The sequence below is a fragment of the Cryptotermes secundus genome, unplaced genomic scaffold (genome assembly GCF_002891405.2).
Source record: "Cryptotermes secundus unplaced genomic scaffold, Csec_1.0 scaffold318, whole genome shotgun sequence".
Classification (NCBI taxonomy): domain Eukaryota; kingdom Metazoa; phylum Arthropoda; class Insecta; order Blattodea; family Kalotermitidae; genus Cryptotermes; species Cryptotermes secundus.
This window is the reverse complement of record NW_019730108.1, coordinates 3,110,377-3,130,895: the sequence shown is the minus strand read 5'-3', so window position 1 is coordinate 3,130,895 and position 20,519 is coordinate 3,110,377. Positions and strand designations below refer to the sequence as shown.

Genomic DNA, 20,519 nt, shown 5'->3' with positions numbered 1-20,519 from the left:
AAAATCCTTTAAATTTTCTATTATACCCACGTTATTTTGGTGCATATTATTTCACCTCACATGGGGTATCGTCCATTTTCATAAATGCATGTCTGTCCCGGGTGTTTTGTCTCGGCAGCTTGCCCCTCACGTTCGTAGACTACTTTTCAGTTATGACTGCCATATGTCCCTGGTTTGCGTGTTTCCTCCACAGTGTGTGGTCTTGTCTTTACTAGTCACTAACACAATTTAATAAAGTGATTGTAACATATCAAGACACCTGAAGATGGCAGTTTGGGGCCGAAACATATAGTGTCAAGGTGTATAATGTTAAACTAAAAAATTGAGTGGTGAATGGAAGATTGTTGCAATATTGATGGACAATAAATAACAGACGTTAAGTTGAACAATTGCAACGGGATGCTGAAATACAGAATCTTCTACTGTTCATTTTGTCTTTGAGTAACAAAAAACATAAAGTTTATACAGTTTTTTCAAAGTAACAACAGTAAAATGTTCTTTCATTCCTGTTCACAAGAATGACAATTTTTTGTTTAAAAACATCAGTGGTGAACTGTTAGTATTTATTTGCATAATTTCTTCTTTAAATTGCACTCATTTGTACATGCTTGTTATTACAGTTCTCTGGGCATGTGTGATCATCTCTCAATCCAATGATGGGGTCAGTGACCAAGTCACTATTCCCTTATGCAGTGCTTTGTGAACCATAAGTAACAAATTCACTGTCTCTGAGTTCTACTTCACTGCATGTACTGCACTTCTTATGGGACAATATCTCAGCAGAAGAAATGTGTGGATTATCATGATCAGATTGTGGACTCCCTTGTGAATTAGGACCTCTGGATGGTTTGGAATGTAAAATTATTCTGGATAATCTTTAAATCAGTATGGTTTACATTAAAAATGTTTGATTATTACTAGTATAAAAAGGATGGGATTATTGAATACTAAATAGAATTGCATTCAATCTGTGATTTGCTACGAACTTCATGTGCTGCTAGCACCATCTTTACACCCTAATGATAATGTGCATTAGATTCACTGTGTTTGTTAGTATGAGTAGTTACATTCCTTCAGTAGTAGTAGTAGAAAATAAATATTAGTCAGTCGGTCGGTCGGTCGGTTGGTTGAACAGATGGTTGGTTGGCTGGCTGGCTGGCTGGCTGGCTGGTGGGTTTAAGTGGTTTAAGTGGTATGATTTGGTTCAGTTGGTTTGATAAGGTTTGTTTCTTTGGGTGGGCTGGTTTTGTTGGGTTGGTATGGGTGATTTGGATTGATATGGTTGGGTACTGATGGGTCTGGTCTGATTTGGTTTGGTTTGTTTTGGTTGGGTTGGTTTGTTCTCTGCCAGGACAGTGGACAGGGAAAGATATTGTTAAATAACCCTTCTCAGGATCATGGAGTGAACTGTAACACTGAATGACAACTGGTGTTCCCCCAAATCTGCTGCCCAGTGTCCTTTCGAAACACAAACTTATACAAACACAGAAATTACTACCTTACCCAATCTGACCCTGAGTGAAACACTGGCAACACTGCCCACATCCACATGGTGTACACACCCAAGAGCTGAACTGAAAATAACAGTTAAGCAGCATGAAAACCAACAATCAGTAATGATGTTGTTATGTTTTTTAAACTGTATGTGAGAATACCTGGAATGTAACACCATGGTGTTTGGTAGATACATTTTGATGGAATCTACAAAAAAAAAAACTACACAGTGTCACATCCCATAAGACTGTAATTTTCATGAAAATATTTGGAATGGCAGATTGATCAGTTGATTCTTGGATTATATAACAATGCAGTTTCACCTTCAAAGGCTATGAAGCATCATATGTGATTGTATGATGATTGTGAATGGTGAATAGGTAAGGATTTAGAAGCAGGCAATCATGATGTACTTCAAGATATTATCTCAGTATTCACCAGGAAAAATCTGACTCAGGATAAACAGAAACCTGACCAGTATTCTGCATACTACTCTAATGCATTAATGCCACACCAATCTGGCTGTCAAGTGGCAAAATAAACTTTGTTTTGCATGTGAAAGCTCCCCTGAAGTGAAGACACTACAAAGAACATTAATGGAGTGAAAAGTTCAGAAATAGCAGGGAATGGTGAAAAAGCATAACATGATCACCATTCACCATGAATACAGTGATTCAAGAGTGTGCCATACAATGTGGGTACTTTAATCAAGAGATTTTGAACAACAGTATTTTATTAACGTAGTTGAAACTTTGACTGTTCCAGGAGTTATGGCAGCTTGACAGTAAGATAAAAATATACCAGAAATAAAGATGTTTAATAAAAATTACAAGAATTTCAACATATCTGTGGTTTATTTTACAATACTGTCAACATCTCAGACAATGTAGCATCAAATGGTATGGCAACTGGTGAAGAATTAAGTGGAAGGGATGTGGAATGAAGCAATCATTACTCAACGAAAGTACTATACTGGCATTTGCCTGGAAAGATTGAGGAAAACCACAGTCAAGATAATCAGTGCCCCAGTTGAGATTTAAACCATGCACCTCCTGAATATATGTAGGGCATCATCGCCACACCAACCTGCGAAGTGAATATCAATGTTATTTCAAAATTAAACAAAGTACAAAAACTGTGTCACACAATCATCAAGAACTTTAAATTTAGTTTTATCAGTTTCCTGAATTCCCAATGGATGACATCAACATCACAGTCATAGAATATTGCTTTCCAATCATGAATGATGTAAAGACAACAAAAAGACTTACGACATGGCAAGAACACACTTCGTCAATTGTTACTGTTTCAAACTGAAAGTTCCTTTGCATGTAAAAGCAGGACAGCAAAACCATCAATGAATATTAATCCACTGCTAACATCATTTCTGAAAGGTGGTGTGCAAACTCTGTCCAAAGAGTTGTACCACATGTGTGAGACATTTCAAATTTGTGTTTAATTTATGTTATCAATTGGTCCTGTTATGTACAAATGGCAGACTTATGCCCTTCCACAGCCCTCTCTGACCAAGAACGCATTTTATTTATCAATATACACCAAAGAAAATCTAAACATGAGATAACACTGCGACAGCAGGGACTTGAATGTAATTGTTGTATTTGAGCTTCTAATTTTCTAAATTAGTTCCCTGAAACCATACCTTCAGATTGGTATTTTTGCGAGTGCGTAAACCACCCATCCAGAGGTCAGCAAGTATAATCTGACTGCAGGGGTGAGCAAGTAGAGCCCTGTGATTGGCTGCTACTGCCAGACTTAAGCATGTTTGTCCACTCCAGTTCTGCAGTTCACAAGTCAGCAGCTGCTGTGTTTGGTCATCATGCTGTCGGTAGCAAAAGTCCAGAAGCTCCAGAGCTGTGAAAAAAACTTATGTAACTCCTGGTTGCACTGCAGGACTGATGTATAGTGAGAGCTATACAAATCAGCATCACACATCCTCTAACTGTAGCATACATTTTTCTTCTGACTGTTTCATGAAAATAAATACATTTTGGGCCATTTATTTTGTTTTACCATGTGCACTGACACTGCTATGTCAGTACTTGAATGAAGACAATGTCAGATCCCTCAAAACATTCACAGATATCCTCACAATTATGTTTCAATGGCCAGTTCTATTAACAAAAGGATGGAGCTGCCACAGGTTCATTGCTATCTCCTGTGATGGCTAATTTCCTCTAGGAGGGGCTCCCCATTGTTGGTTCTATTACAACGTCACATATTTGTGACCTAGCCCATAGATGGAAAAGGCTTTTCTGGATTACCTAAATAGCACACACAACATCCAGTTTGCCATGGAGACAGACATGATCACCTCACCTTCCTGGACAACACCATGTGCAGAGGACACGATGGCTACTCTGGTCATACAGCACACAGAATGCGAACCCATGCTAACCTCTATTTAAATGAAATGTTGCACACCCACTTGGCAAAAAAGTAGCCTCTGCTATCGCCCTTGACACCCTTCAAAGGACCTTTTCTGAGAACAGTTACAGTAGAAAACAGATATCAGGGTCTCAACAAACCCCCGCAACAAGCCTGACCGCCTGAAGAGGACTCAAATATGGCTTTTCTGCCCTTCATTCAAAACACCCACAACCACACCAGCAGGATGCCATTCAAGCATAATACAAAACAACTGGCCTCTGACAAAGAAAATCTGCCAGCTTCCTTCATTACATGAAGTGCAGCAAAGGATACTGTCAAGTGTGTCAGTGACCAAGACACAGGTTTGGATTGGTAATTGGATTTATTGACCACTTACAGGTTATAACTACAAATAATGATGACACTATTGATGATTTACACAATTTACAATCACTCCACACTAATCTTCACCTTGTCTGCTTCTTTGTTTGTGTGTTTCTGCCGCTATTATTTTTAACTCGTAACTGCTTTACTTATATAGCGGATGAATGGACATGGGCCTACAGTAAACACACATCACATGATCGCTATCCAGCCAGCCTATTGGCATGTTGGTCAATTCTACAGAAGTCAAAGTCAAAGTCACATTGCAACCGACGGTCAGTCAGTCAGTAATTCTTGGTGTCGAGCCCCATCCGGGTCTCACGACCAGATATTTATTGCTGTTTGACAGTTACAGTCTTGTTTTCATAGGATGCCCTCTCTGACAAGAGGATGGGTCTGTATTTTGTATATGCTGCTGGTCCTTGGCAGCGCAGTCTTTCTCAGGTCCAAGACCTTTGTACTTGCGACCATATTTTACTGTCTCAGATTTCAGATTTCCCTTTTCGTCACCTCCTACAAATTGCAGAGTCATGGTGGAGGTATTCCGCCCCGCCTCAATATGGGTGTAATCCAATCAATTCTACAGAAAACACATATAATGTGATCACTATCCACTGTTGTGACATCACTGTGGACATGGAAAACACAGCTTCCTCTATTGTTGCGTGCTCTAGCAATCGACTGTTTACCAAGAATCTGTTTTGTGAGAACTTGTTTACCAACACGTTGTCTAGCAATCGGTACACATGTAACAGTATACAAGGTGGTATCTGTAATTTCTGGGACTGGTACTACCATCTGTACATAAGTTGTAGTAGCGCAATGTAACAGTAGATAGTAATAATAGCATATCTTGGCAGTCAGTGTACAAAATTTAATACAGCAGGGTGGACGTGCTGATTTCTTAAATCCTTTTATTTGGAGTCTTGTATCTGGCCTGATGCGATTTTTCCCAGGATTCTGATATCATCATCCTGCATGACAACGCTCGCCCCTACGCCGCTTGCCTCAGATTGGAAGCAACTGCAAGGCTGGAGTGGGAAGTTCTTCCACACCCCTCCTATAGCCCTGATCTGGCACCCTCCGACTACCATCTTTTTGGATTTGTGAATGATCAGCTGTGTGGACAACATTTGAGACAAGGGCAGCAATTCAGAAAGCAGTGCGTCAGTGTCTTCGGATGGCTGGAATGGAATTTTATAGAAGGGGAATTCTCAAACTCCCAGAACGCTGGAAGAAATGTGTACAAAGAAGTGGCAATTATGTGGAAAAATAAAGAAAGGTCTGTAGATTAAGGTGGTATATTTGGTTTGTCAATAATAAAGCATGTTACTTTACAAAAAATTGTTGCTCATGACTTTCAGTAGTACCCTCATATTTTGCCAGACATCTCACATAACAACTGATAAGTTTTGGTGGTGGTATTCTTCAATCTTGTTCAAGTTTGATGTTAATATATTCAATTTTTATATCTAGCATACTGTAGTGTGTAGGCTCATTACTAGGCAGTGACCATGAAACATGCAGGTTCCCATGGCAGTGACTTCATATGAACAATAGAGGAACTGCTGGAAACGGTTTTTTCTCTGCGGCCCAAGCTGACATGTTACAACTGAGACAAGTTTAGAAGTTAGTCAGTTGTAAGGGAGTCTGTGAAGAGAAGACTTAGTCAGTGCAGTTGAGAGCAAGCGAGTATCAAAGTCAGTGCAGAAGCTGAAGAATCTCCATTGTTACAAGCCATTACCAGTGAATTATTGGTGAAGTTACAGCTGACTGAAAAGACTTAGTGTCAATTAATTTCTTACAGTCTCATATGCAACACTATGTTCTATAAAATTTATTAAAAGTGTCTTGTTTCTGATGCATTCAAAAACAAGACAAGCAGCACAACACACAACAGGAGAGATTACAACCCACTAACTGAAACACACATGCACATCAAGGGAACTTATATATTAACAACATAATCAACAACAGAAGAGAGCAGTTTCCTCACCCAATAATTTTAACACCTGATGATGACCACATTGGTCAAAATATGCAGTGAGAGACTGCACATGAGACTGTAAAATCTATTCAACAATAAGTGAAAAGTGCAACAGAATGTTACTTAGCATGTGCTGCAGTGATTTGTAAAGTGTGGTGATCAGTGATGGCGTTATAGTTAAGTGTCATCACAAGCTGTGTGATAAAGCAGTCAATGAATTCAATCTCCAATCCAATCCCCATCTATAGTCATTCCATCATGTGACAACTGGTGTCAGAAGTGACTGGATTGGGCACTGCATTGGATCTTGATCATTATACTGCCAGTATGCACATGGAATAAATGATGGCATGCCTGCTGATTGAAATATGAACCAATAAAAAGGAGTTGAAAGAAAAAATGAAGACTAACCGAGAGGAAATGAAAGAAGGCATAAGAACCAATCAAGTCAAGGTGGACGCGAATCTAAAGGAAATGACAGAAGAAATGATCACAAGGCTGGAAGTCATGATAGACGTCATCCAAGAAAGGATGGATGCCAAGTTAGATGCCTACCAAGAAAAGATGATGGCCAGGATAGACTCCCAGCCAGAGAAAATGGGTGTCACGGTGAACGTCTTCAAAGAAAGGCTGAAGAAGATGAAGGCCCTGGATTTGGAGGGAAATCCAGAAAAACAGTCTGAGGCTAAGCATGAGGAGGTCCCTAAAGGAAAGGCAACAATAGTATCTGTCAGAGCACTGAAGGAGTGGAATGAGGACTGGCGTTTAGCCACAGGACACTGCTGACAGCCAAATAAATGGATCCAGGGTGAAGGTGGGTCTTGGCCGTGCCACAGCTCAAGTGGTTAGTTGCTGGCTTCCCACCGCGGAGGCCCAGGTTCGATCCCGGGGTCTGGTCAAGTGGGATTTGTGGTGGACAAAGTGGCGCTGGGGCACGATTTCTCTGAGTACTTTGGTTTCCCCTGCCAATCTCCATTCAATCAAAATCTTCATCATCATAATCACCCGCGGCAGGTACAATAGGCCAATCATTGGCCGCCATACTGAATGGACCCAGCTGGACTCCACCACCCACTATGCAAATTAAGAAAAAAAAAGGTGGGTCCTGGAAAAAGTAGGCCATCATCCACAGACATATGACTCACCGTGCAGGAACGGCCCGGCATAAGGGACACGGTCTTCAGGGACCAGGCAGGGACAATGTTGCAAGAGCAGCCCTAGAGGACAGAGGCTCAAGGGGAGACAACGGACGCACCAAGAAGGTTGCAATGGAATAAGGGGCAGAGATGTAAACGAGCAACTGCATCTGAGGAAGAAGAAGACATCTGGCAGGATTTTCAGGAAGACTGTAGAGCTGGAGGTGGCAAAGCAAATGGTAGGGAACTTCGATTAGACTGCAGAAAATGAGTGATTTTACATTGTGGAGGGGTCAGCCCCCTCCTAAGTGAAAAAAGAGACTGCATACAGAGTAAGAGCTGGATATGTATGAGTAATGGCCACTCTAGGTAGTTTTGCCGGCACTGACCGAAAGAAGGATGATTGCAGTAAAGCTGGACTGACTGGCATCTTATGATGGAACCACTCAGGATGAGGCCTTAAGGAGGGAGCAGAGGGAGCAGTTGGAAAGTAATCTCTGTGAGAACCGAGCCACGGGGAAGGCGGGAATGATCACAAAGTCACTGGCAAAGCCCTTGGAAAAGAAGAAATGGAAGTATGCCAGTAGGCTATGTAGTGTGTAGAACCGTGACTAGGTAGTGACCATGACACAAACAGGTTCCGATGGCAATGATTTCATGCACAACAACAGAGAAACTGTTGGGAAACAGTGTTTTCTATGCTGTCTGTGCTGAGATATTATAACCAAGACAAGTTTAGAAGTCAGCCAGTCTTTAGGGAGTCTGTGAAAAGAAGACTTAGCCAGAGCAGTCGAGAGCCAGCAGGTAACAAAGTGAGCACAGAAACTGAAGAATCTCCACTGTTAGAAGCCATTACCAGGGAATGACTGGTGAAGACACAGCAGGCTGAAAAGACTTAGTGTGTGCTGCAGCAATTTGTAAAGTGTGGAGATCAGTGATGGTGTTATAAATAAGTGCAGTTTCAAGTCATGTGTTAAAGCTGTAAATATATTAAATCTCTGATCAAAATCCTGTCTATAGTCACCCTATCATGCGAAAATATTTTAGATACACAGCAAAAACACTCCTTCACATGAACTGCTTAACTCTCCACAAAGTGAACATGCTGATGCAGACGACAGCACACAACTAGGGGAGGGTTCAAGATTAATAACCATGCACTCTTTTTGTGGACAGGTTACAATGTGAGAGCTGTACATGCAGCTTCCTTACTTAATAGCCCCACCTAATACAGCATTTCCAGTGAGGGTGGGAAGGTGCACATTGGACAAACTGGACATTCCACTGACACTTGACTAACGAAAACAACCACATCTGGCTATGGTGGAACACAGCATCAATCTGGGTTATCAGATCCTGCTCAGCAATAACATCCTGGACAAGCAGTAGCAAAGCAACAGAGATTGTGCTACACTTCAACACCTTAAACAGGAAGGATGGGTTCTCCTTGAGCAGACTGAAAGTCTCTTATCCAGTTCTTGAAGGAAAGGAAGAAGGTTCTGGCCAAAGACAAGTTAGTCAATCCCCCAGAAAAGCTACTCCTCTATCCAGGCCCTTGAAGAAGTAGCTGATTTCTCAGTCCCTACTCCCCATCCTTTGGGGTCCTGAAAAGAACAGTTTTTCATAATTTGTGTATTCAATTTCCATCCAGTAAGGAAAACACGCAGGGCCTGAAAAGGGCAGTCTCTTTTCACTATTCCCCTTTTCATCGTAAAAACAATATTATGAGCCTGGAAAGGGCTTTCTTTACTCAAAATTACATTCTCTGCCTGTGACAAAAAACAGTCGGTGCCTTAAAAGGGCACCCCAGCCTTGAGTCTGAGTGAAAAACTTCCTTGTAACCTAAAGTCAAAAATTATCCGCACTCTTGTTTTCCAAATTTATATACACAAAAGTAGGGGTTGAATAAGTATGTCATTTTTCTACATAGTATCCTTCCTTTTCAATGCACTTGGTCCAGCTGTCCACAAGCTTGTGTATTCCCTCCAAGAAGAAGGTTTTCGGATGGTCACGCAACCATTTATGCACCGCTTCTTTGTCCATAGAAAATCGACGACACTGTAAAGCATCTTTAAGCTGTCCAAAGAGATGATAGTTGGAAGGGGCGAGATCTGGGCTGTAGGCAGGGTGTTCCAGCACCTCGAAACCCAAATGGTTAATGGTTTCAATGGTCTGGCAAGCCATGTGTGGGCATGCACCATCATGCAACAACAACACTTTCTTGAACAATAGGTCTCAGCGTTTGGTGCGAATTGCTGGCTTCAGATTGTTGGCCAGCAAATCACTGTATCTTGCACTGCTGATCGTACACCCTATTTTCAGGTAGTCTTCCAGAATAGGCTCTTTTGAGTCCCAAACTGGAGACTGGAATGACTTTAAATGTACTGTACTTATTTGCAGAATGTGAAAAGCTCAACTGATATGGATGCCAGGTCACAGGGGTACTGAAGGTAAAAAAGCTGCCAATCAACTGGCAAGATTGGGATCTGCAGGTAATTTGATAGAACCTGAACAAGCAGGGAGTATTTCAGGAGGGACTGCCAAGAAGGCACATTTTCACAAAATCTTACAAACTGGAGAATGTTCTGCTTGCATTCATGTGAAAGACCCTCCCACACTTAATATGGCTGATCACTGATTCCTTATAGTCTTATTATTTCATTTTCATATGAATTCCTTGGTTTCTCTAACATACCAGCTACACTTACCAATGTTTTCAAACTCTTTCCCATAGTTCCTTAGTTCTTCATATATCTGTGTCTCCAAGTCATCTTCAGCTGCTTCATGAGCCATAGCTTTATAAAGCTTGCAAGCCACCAGAGCTTTAGCTAGGGCTTCTTCACCACGTTGCCACATGAGCAAAGCCATCTGCTGCCTCCTGGTCAACACTGCCCATGTCTGAAACATCATATAGATTCTTCAATGGACTATCACTATTAGAATGTGGGACAAATCATGATATAAAGGTGATTACTAAATCCTTTAAAAATGTGGAAAATATTTGAAATATTAGGGTATGGTAAGAACACGCCTTTACATTGATAAAGTATTTGATAGCATATCAAATCTGCAGAATGATTGCTACCATTCAATCTAGAATCTGTTATCAACCCAAGTCCTACCAAAAAACCTCCCAGCATACTAAAGTGTTATATTCGATGCAAGTGCCATGTAGTGTTTTCTTATTGCAAAATTGAAACAGACACTCACAAGCAGCTCGTTGAATGGATAATCAAACACAGCAGTCTCCTTTGATGTTGGGAGGGTTTCTGCCAGGAGACTCAATGTCACATTGGTGTTTCCACAGTAACGGATGAAGGATGAGCTGTTTCGATGAACGTGTGGAGATTTCTTCATCACTTTGCTGTAGATGAGCCGGAATTTGCGTCGGGTGTAATATGACCTTCAACACAGAATCATAGACACACACACCTCAAAAAGAAGAATCACAGCAAGCAGATGAAGTAATGAACAAGCGGAAAAACTCGCACAGTAAGATCTTTTTTTTTAATATACTGTTAAAATGGTTAAATGAGGAAATATGAGACAGACATAGAGAGTACTGATTGCACATGGAAACAAGAGAAGCATACACAGACTACTTGGGAACCTAGGAATAGATGTGACACACAAACACAAGCTAAAATTATACTGTTTACTTATAGCTCTTTATCCTCTAGTTCTGGTGCACATTATTATATAATGAAAAGAAAATCCTTGGGGATGAAATGTGTATACTTGCTACCCAAGAATAAGACCATTACAAAATTATGTAAATCTGCAGAAAATTTCAAACTCGAATTAATTCAGAAGAATTCTGATCTGAATGATAATATGCACTTTAGACATAAGATTTACTGTGATTTGATTGTGAATATCAGTTTAATTTTTTCTTAACAAAGCATGCTAAGTACACAGATATCACACTGACCTGTAAGCTCCGCCCATCAGCTTGTTGATGACCAATCCAATGTCATGCAGAGTGTACACGTAACCACGCGGGATATGAGGCCGAACATCCCTCAGAATGTAGCCCAATGTGTTTGAAGGTCCTTGTTTCTGTAAAACACAAATTCAATCCTAATTTTGAAAGATCATGAGTTTGTGGTCACTGTTATGTATGAGCACTTCCATTTGCACCCCAATAAGTTGCTCCCTTCCTCACTATGCACTCCCTCTGAAAATAATTACTTTCAGGAAAACCGAGACTTCAAGTGAAGAGTACAACCCTCTGTGAAGCAAAGCCATACAGTACAGCAGAAGTTCTCCAAAATTTCAGACGAACATGTTGCCTCCATCTTCAGGGCTGAGAAGTAAGCCAAGCAAGGAGCTAGGGACAAGCAGGCAGCAAACAGAGTGAAACATCTGTGAATGTCTACTGCACTACATCACATTACATCGCATAAGACGGTACTCTTTGCGGTCACAATTGCAAGAACCCAAAATGCCACAGATCTGTCAACTGCTCATTGCTCATTACTTTAGGAGGATGATATTTATGGTATGTTCAATATTTAGTATCCGCAAATGGATCTTCCACAAGTTGTAATGAAATATCAAGTTAATGAAGATTTCAAATTCACAATGAACTTCTGAATAAAGGTATGTTATCATGATTGATTAACTTGTTAGAAAGTAATTTTCATATACTGAAATAAAGATTTTGTATTGCAAGGTAAAAGTGAATTGCCCTTGTGCTTAATTAAGCATGATATCATGAAGATGTATGGGGGACTGGACATACAGTTGCACTCATACCTAACTTTGGCACTAAATGGAAGAGAATGGTCAGTTTCATTCCCCAGCTACCCACACTCTCAGGGAAAGAGCCTCCAGAAAAATGGACGGGACTCACAGCTGGTCTGAACAGTGTGGCAAAGAGGAAAATATCTGTGCCCCTGTTGGGAATTAAAGCCCAGTCATACCCAGTCACTACACTGACTGAGCTTGCACATTATAATCATTCTTCAATGTGTCTAATTAGAAATGAAAGTTTTGGAGAGAATGTTGGAAAACCATATTTTAGATTCCAACTTTTTAATATACTTTGAAGAGATAAAACTACAATGGTTTGGCTACATAAAAGGAATGAACAGAATAAGGATTCTGAGAAGCACATTAATTTTAAACTTCAAAGAACAATTCAGAAAAAGGCAGCTGAACCAGGTACTAAAGTAAATCAAGAAGAAAGGAAATTGCAGGGAAAAAAGTGAAAAGGAAAGACTGTAGGAAGATATTCATACAAGAGCTTGGAAACTTTTCAATCACTGACTGTACAAAACTGAAAAGATATTAGAAGAAAAAGACAATACGTCTAATGAAATTAGAATGGGCAAATTCACCTTGGTTAAAAGTTGTGTTTCACTTATATGCAGTGCAGTGACAGTGAAAGCGTCAACCCATAGATTACTACATAATAACCATACAACCGGCTAATTCTTGTGTTTTCTATAGTGAAAGGCAACTCAACATGCTAGTCACGTAGGAAAATAATAAAACCGCTACCCATCCTATAACTCAAGTGGTGCATGTGATCAATTAAGTGGACTCCATTCCCCCACGATCTCAACTTGGAATTTTCCCAGCAGGGGTCAGGCAGGTTACCTGCCCAGCCCCAAGATATGGATACCTCGGAACCCACTCCACCGGATCACTGGATCAGAATATCCAACAAATGAACTCAACCCCCATCAGAGGACCACCACAGAGAAACAAAAATATCAAAGAAAAGCACCACTGGATTCATCCAACAACTACCACTAACCGTTACTCAGTCCTACAGGACAAAGAACCCGAGCAACCAACAAGGCACAACGAACCTGGAAAAACACTGAAGCCATCAGCAATTTATGTAAATGACATCACCACCGTCTCCCCACTCATACAATTACTAGAACAAAAAGTAACAAACCAATATGAACTTAAAGCACTCTCCAACAACCAGATCAAAATACAACCTAAAACCTCAGAAGCCTACTGTACAATTATCAAAGTCCTAGCATACAAAAAGACGGAATTCCATACCTATAGACCAAAAGAAAAAAGAAACTATAAAGTAGTGCTTACAAACCTGCACTACTCAACCAACACAGAAGATATCCAAGCCAAACTTGGAAAACTAGGTCACTCAGTTACAAATATATGGAACATAAAGCAAGCTAGAACAAACATTCCTCTCTCCATGTTCTTTGTTGAACTCAAACCCGCTCAAAACAATAAGGACACATACAACGTGGAATACTTATACCAATGCAAAGTCAAATTCGAATCCGCTAAGCACAAAAGGGACATAGCGCAATGTGCCAACTGCCAGAGATATGGTCACACAAAAAACTATTGCTACCTCAAATCACGATGCGTCGAATGTGCTGGCAACCACACTACAAATCAGTGTCACCAAAAAGAAAGATCGAATGAAGTTCGATGTGTCCTCTGTGGCGGAAATGACCCAGCAAATTACAAAGGATGCACCATTTACAAAGACCTTCAAAAGAAAATATACCCTCCTCTCCGACCCAAGACTTACCTCCCACCTCCGGAATCATACACTCCCCCCACATAAAACAATCAAACCCTACACACACAACCAGCAGTAACATATGCCCAAATAACCAAACAAAATACTTATGCCCCCTTAACTGAGCAGGAATCTCACGCAAACCTATCCCACCAACAAACCAGCGATATTCAGGAACTAAAAAACATGATGAAAAGTCTCATTGAGCAAATGGGAACTATATTAAACCTCCTACCCACTGTGCTTACCAAACTAAAATAATGGATAATTTCCTACAACTAGCCATATGGAATGCCAATGGCTTGACACAACATATAGAAGAACTGAAAACTTGTATCACTATACGCAACAATGATGTCATGCTAATTTCAGAAATGCACTTCACCGACAAAAGCTACCTAAAACTTCCGAACTTCACAGTCTACCACTCAAACCATCTGGATGGAACTGCCATAATCATAAAAACATCCATCAAGCACCACCAATTAAACAACTACAGTCAAGATTTCCTCCAAGCAACTAGCGTGTCAGTGGAAGACCCAACCAGACCCATTACAATTTCAGCTGTGTATCTCCCACCCAAACACACAGTAAAGCAAGAGCACCTAGAAGACTATTTTAATACCCCAGGGCAAAGATTCATCGCAGGAGGGGATTACAATGTTAAACATACTGACTGGGGGTCCAGACTCACAACACCCTGAGGACGTGAAGTACTCAAAGCGTTGGAAGGAAATAACCTAAAACATCTATCTACAGAAGAATCCACCTACTGGCCAACTGACAGAAACAAACTTCCTGATCTAGTGGATTTCTGTGTTACAAAGGGTATCCCCCCCAATCCTTCGCTGTAACAAAAACAAGTTTTGACCTATCCTCCGATCATACACTGGTCTTGATCACACTCAGAGCACAGACACTGAATCAAGAGAAACAACCAAACTTGACCAATAAACATACAAACTGGGACGACTTCAGACATCACTTCAAGGAGAGAATAAACTTACACATTCCCCTCAAAACTGAAGAAGAAATCAAAACAGCAATCAAGTCTCTTAACGATACAATATAGTGGGCAGGCTGGAACGCAACACCAGAACTCACAGACACACTTAAGACATATAACTGTCCAGTACTAATTAAACAGAAAATCACAGAAAACAGAAGACTCCAATGGAGCTGGCTCCATTTATGAACTCCAGAGAGCAAATGACTACTTAACGCAGCAACACAGGAACTCAAACAACTCCTCAACATAACAAAACGACTGCATCCAAATGTTCCTGCATGGTCTCACACCAACAGAAGCCACCACCTACTCCTTGTGGAAGGTGACCAATACAATAAAACAGGTCAAGAAATTCTCCCCACCCCTCAGAACACCACAAGGAACCTGGGCAAAAACCAATGTAAAAAAAGCACACGCCTTCACAGAACACCTAACGAAAATTTTCCAGGCGCATCCCACAGAAAACAAACCCGAAGAGGAAGAAGTATTCACACAACTTCTGAACAACCCCATTCAACTTGAACCTCCACCCAATCACTTCAAGAGAGCTGAAGTCCAAGAAATCATCATCAGCTTCATTCATTCATCAGTAATCTGTCAGACGACAGGTCCACAGTCTCTTCCAAAACAGTTCCTCCACTTAATGCAATCTAGAGCTTTCTCCTTCAAATGAGAATATCCTCTTCTGTCCCCAAGGTCATCCAGCATCTTCTTACATCTTCTTCGTCTTCTGGTCACTTTTATCCGCCCCTCTCTTTCCTTCAATAACTTCTTTTAGGAGGCAGTTACTGCGTAACATATGATCAATCCAATTAGCCTTCCGTTTTCTTATTTTGTGTAGGATAGTCCTCTGCTCACTGACTCTAAATAACACTTCTTCATTTCTCACACAATCGGTCCAACTGATCTACATCCTTCTCCAACACCACCTTTCAAAGCTTTCCAGGTGTTTCTGATCTACTGCCCTAAGTGTCCAAGTTTCAGCCCCATAAAAAGCCATGCTCCAAATGTAGCATTTCATTAGTTTCTTTCTCAAATTTAAGTCCAATTTGCTGGTAAAAAGATATTTCTTCTTGCTAAATGCAGCTTTTGCCATGGCAATCCTAGATTTAATTTCACAAGTACACCTTCCATCATCTGTGAACAAGTTACCCAAATATTTAAAACATTTCACATTCTCCAGTTGTTTCTGGTCTATCTTTATTGTGACTGGGGTTCGTTGTCTCGAAATTTTCATTACTTTTGTTTTTTCCACATTCATTTCCATGCCATAGCACCTTCCAATTTCGATTAGTCTATCAATCATACCCTGTAGCAAAGTTTCTTCCTTAGCCATTAACACAAGGTCATCTGCATATTTCACAGTTTGAATAATTTGCCCTCCTAATTTGAAGTCTCCAAGCCCATCCAGAGCTTCCTTGGTAAGGCATTCGCTGTAAAAGTTGAACAAAACTGGTGATAACCTGCATCCTTCTTGAACTCCTCTTCCACATCAAGAGCTTAAATCCTAAAAAATCATCAGGATACGACCTCATCACTGGTATAATCCTTAAGGAGCTACCTCCTATTGGAATAAAATATTTCACCCAACTATTCAATGCAGCCTTATCCAAAGGATACTTCCCGGCCCAATGGAAAGTCGCACAGATCATTCTCATACCAAAGCCAGGTAAACCTCATAACGAGTTAACATCTTACTGGCCAATAAGCCTATTACCCATTGTATCTAAAGTATTTGAAAAGCTTCTCCTAAAAAGGATCTTGCCTATGGTTGGAAGATTAATACCAATCATCAGTTTGGCTTCAGGAAGAGACACTCCACAATACAACAGACACACCGAATTATACGGAAGATAAATGAAGCCATAGATAACAGACAATATGGTTCAGCAGCATTTTTAGATATCTCACAAGCATTTGACCAAGTATGGCACACAAGACTCCTATACAAGTTAAAACTGTCTCTCCCTAGGAACTACTTCACTATCCTACTTGCACAATAGACACTTTCTCGTACAAGTCGAAACAGAGCACACAGAACTATTCCCAATCAATGTGGGCATAACCCAAGGCAGCGTTCCTACTATACCTATTATATACTGCAGACCTCCCAACCACTTAAGAAACAATCACAGCAACCTTTGCTGATGACACTGCCATGGTAGCTACTGATAACGATCCAGTGGCTGCTTTGCAGAAACTGCAAACCAACCTATTAGCAATTCAAAACTGGATTAAAAAATGGAGTATGAAAGTAAATGAATCCAAATCAATCCACGTTACGTTCACCACAAGAAAAGAAATATGCCCACTGAACCGTGCAACGGTTCTTCTCCGTGAAGTTCCTTGGAGTCCCCCCCCGAAACGCCAGGATGCGAGCCGTTCCTCTTTTTCCACTTAAAGTCTTAGCTGACGTCAGGTCAGCTGACCTTGTTTCCCCCCCTCCTGGACGCGATGCGAGGTTTCCTGCTTACGCAGAATGAATGCATCGTCCTCTCTCTCCCGTAACTTCAGCAAGGTAACATCGCTGCTTCCAAATTCAGTTTCGTTTATGTTGAATTGAGCTTGTGAAATTCTGTTTCGGCCAGTGCAGTGTCTGAAGGGGGAAGAGTGCCCTCATGACGTGATCGAGGTTGCATCAAGTCGTGAGGTTAATCTTGTGTTTGTACTTTTAGAAACGCCAGTAAGTGACTTACTGTTGTACTTGGTTTCCTTTTCATCGCGATGCCGTGTGGCGTAAGTAAATTGATTTGCTTGGAGTTGAGTTGGCTTAAACAGCCGATCGCCCCTCAGGAGTGCAAGTAACCTGTGTATATTTTCCTGTGCCCTTAAGGCTTGCCGAAGTACAGGCTTGTGTGTCCTTAAGGTTTGCCGAAGTACAGGTTGTTTCCTAGAGAAGTTGAAAGATGCCATGAGGCGTGCCAATAGTTGAGTCTGTGCGGCTAGGCACAGAGTAATTCTGTATCAACTGTCTATTTTGTTTTGACCAGTCCCTGCCCATCAGGCAGAGTACACCTGTATACTCATGTTATCAATATATACATTTATTTATATGTTGGAAACGCCAGTTGTATTTGTGTATACTTGGGTTGTGTATTCCCTACCAGTTCGGACTAGCAGATCCGTCCAGCTTGGCCCATAGTGCCGACAGTGGTTTTCCTCTCCCGAGATCCCCTACTCGACCTTGGGGAGGCTTAGTGCATCACGTACAAGCAAGTCGTTCTTATGAGCCTGTCCCTTACCCATATTGAACAGGAGTTCACGGGTCTAACTGGGTAGGAGAACTGGGTTCTCGACCCACAGGGTCGAGGGACACGGCTCACCACCTGTACATATAACCAACGAACAACTCCCCCAAGAAGAAAACATCAAGTATCTCGGACTGCACCTTGACAGACGTCTTACTTGACACAAACACATCCTAGCAAAACGGAAACAGCTAGGAATTACTCTCACCAAAATGCGCTGGCTGCTCGGACGTAAATCAAAACTCTCTACAGGCAACAAACTCCTTATATATAAAACAATCCCCAAACCAATCTGGACCTATGGAATACAACTTTGGGGTACAGCTTCCAACTTAACATAGCAATTCTAGAATGATTTCAAGCTAAAGCCTTGCGCATGATAGTGGATGCACCTTGGTACGTACTGAACATAGTCGTCTGAAGAGATTTCCAAATACCAACAGTTAGAGAAGAAATTTGCTGATACAGCTCCCTATACAATACTCGGCTCAGAGCACATCCAAACAACCTAGCCGTCTGCCTTACGGAGCCACCGGACTTCAGGCGACTGCGAAGACATCTGCCAAATGATCTGCCCACCAGATTTCTATTGTAATAGTATGCTAATAATATTAGATTAAAGATCTAGATAGTAAGCACTCCCCCAAGTCACACGAGGCCTCAAGCCTACTCAATAAAGAAGAGTGCAAATGAGCATTCCTCTTGAAGTCGAAATACACCATAAAAATTTTCTGAATGTATTAGTACAGATTGCAAATAAAATGGGACTATATAACTTAAAAAAAAAAAGAAAGAGAGAGAGAGAGAACTTATATGCAACATGTTAATGGGTAAGAGGTGGACAGTTTCTAAAAAGATGTTAGGCATAAAGTGTGTGTGCTAGAGATGCACCAAAAAATTTCTCTCTAAGGTTAATAGCTTCAAAATATCCAGAATATCTGAAAATGTATTCATGCCATTAAATAATATCAACCATAACGTTAAATAATTTGAATGAAACATGTGGTAATACCAGTATAACAGTGAATTATGTTAAACTCTGGCATTCATAAATATCTGTCAAGGGTCTCAAAATACATAGCAAAATTTATTTAGACTGTTAAATACAGTAGTCCTAAAAATTACTTTGAAATAAATAAAAATCAAAATGGTTTACTGTAGGCATACCATTCCAAGATTCATCATATCAGTCATGTAGCCCCTACCAGCGTTTCTTGTGGAGAGAGACAATGGAACTAACAATATTTGCTGCTGCATAACTGGCACTCAGTCAAACAATCTGAAGCATGAAGTAAAAATTCAGCTGCTGCTAAGGGACTGGAGTACAAGGTTGTATATCTTGACTTTATGACTTACTGTGTTGTACAGCTCTTCAAGACGAGGTATGGACAGGAACTTCTTCATATGGACTCCATTCTCCAGTAATAATTTAACAAAGTCAATACGATCATGTTCAAGGGCCTGCATCATGGCCTCATCTAGAGCTCCTGCCACAGAAACAAAAAATCAATGACTCTGGAACATATCAGGAGTGATAAGTGGGATGTCATGCAAGAAACATGTACCTGGAGGCCATTCTTGTCCATACACAAATATTTCAGAGCGTGCAATATCCACTCGATTCCATGTGAGAGCCAGGCTCAACTGTTCAGATGGAGATAAGTGCTGGCTCTTAAACAGAGCTGTAAGGATTGTCTGATCAAGTTCCTGAGATGTCTCCTCTGGTCGGTCTGTGATACGGAACACTGTGATCTGAAATTGGAAACCATAAATTTAAGAAGACTGGTTGTGTTATGCATCTCACAGGTGAACATTTAATGTTTCTTAAGCTAAGCATCTAGATCTATAAAATGTTGGTAGTGTCAATGTATTAGTAATTGTACAGCAGAGGATAGTGCCAGTGACCTTGTGCCATATAAGAGCTCCCATCGCTGCTGATACTATAATTTGTGTAGCATTCTGTTTCTTAAGCACGCAGCACAGTGGATGTCATATTTTGGACCATCAACACATCAAATCATGTCAAAAAATACCACATTTGCTTGAACGTATGACAAAGTTCTTTTCCTATTTTAAGAACTACAAAACTAAGAAACATCATGAATATCAGTGATAAATGCTTTATATCAATACTTCTATATATTTTAAGGCACAACAGATCACTGTGGTCACGGTGCAAGGGCCAAGAAGGCCCACCCCTTATACATTCATACATTTTAAGGTTTTAGTGGACTGTTGTTAAAGTTTATGTTATATTGACCCATGAGTACAGCATTATAGAAGTGTGTGTGTGTGTGTGTGTGTATACAGGCATACACACATGATGCATAGATCCATATATTTTATATGTTGCTAG

General features: G+C 40.7%; 1 protein-coding gene across 2 annotated transcripts in view; it reads right to left on the bottom strand.

Annotated features, from left to right (window-relative positions):
- Positions 1 to 20,519, bottom strand: part of LOC111866094 (transient receptor potential cation channel trpm) — an 89,036-nt gene that overhangs the window by 14,383 nt on the left and 54,134 nt on the right. For both annotated transcript variants that reach the window (XM_023854677.2, XM_033752109.1), the window contains 6 exons: positions 19,729 to 19,915; positions 19,520 to 19,650; positions 11,321 to 11,448; positions 10,600 to 10,792; positions 10,098 to 10,287; positions 3,155 to 3,366 (listed from right to left, as the gene is read on the bottom strand). In XM_023854677.2, the coding sequence (XP_023710445.1) occupies positions 3,155 to 3,366; positions 10,098 to 10,287; positions 10,600 to 10,792; positions 11,321 to 11,448; positions 19,520 to 19,650; positions 19,729 to 19,915 (1,041 nt within the window). The remainder of the gene's footprint in view (positions 1 to 3,154; positions 3,367 to 10,097; positions 10,288 to 10,599; positions 10,793 to 11,320; positions 11,449 to 19,519; positions 19,651 to 19,728; positions 19,916 to 20,519) is intronic.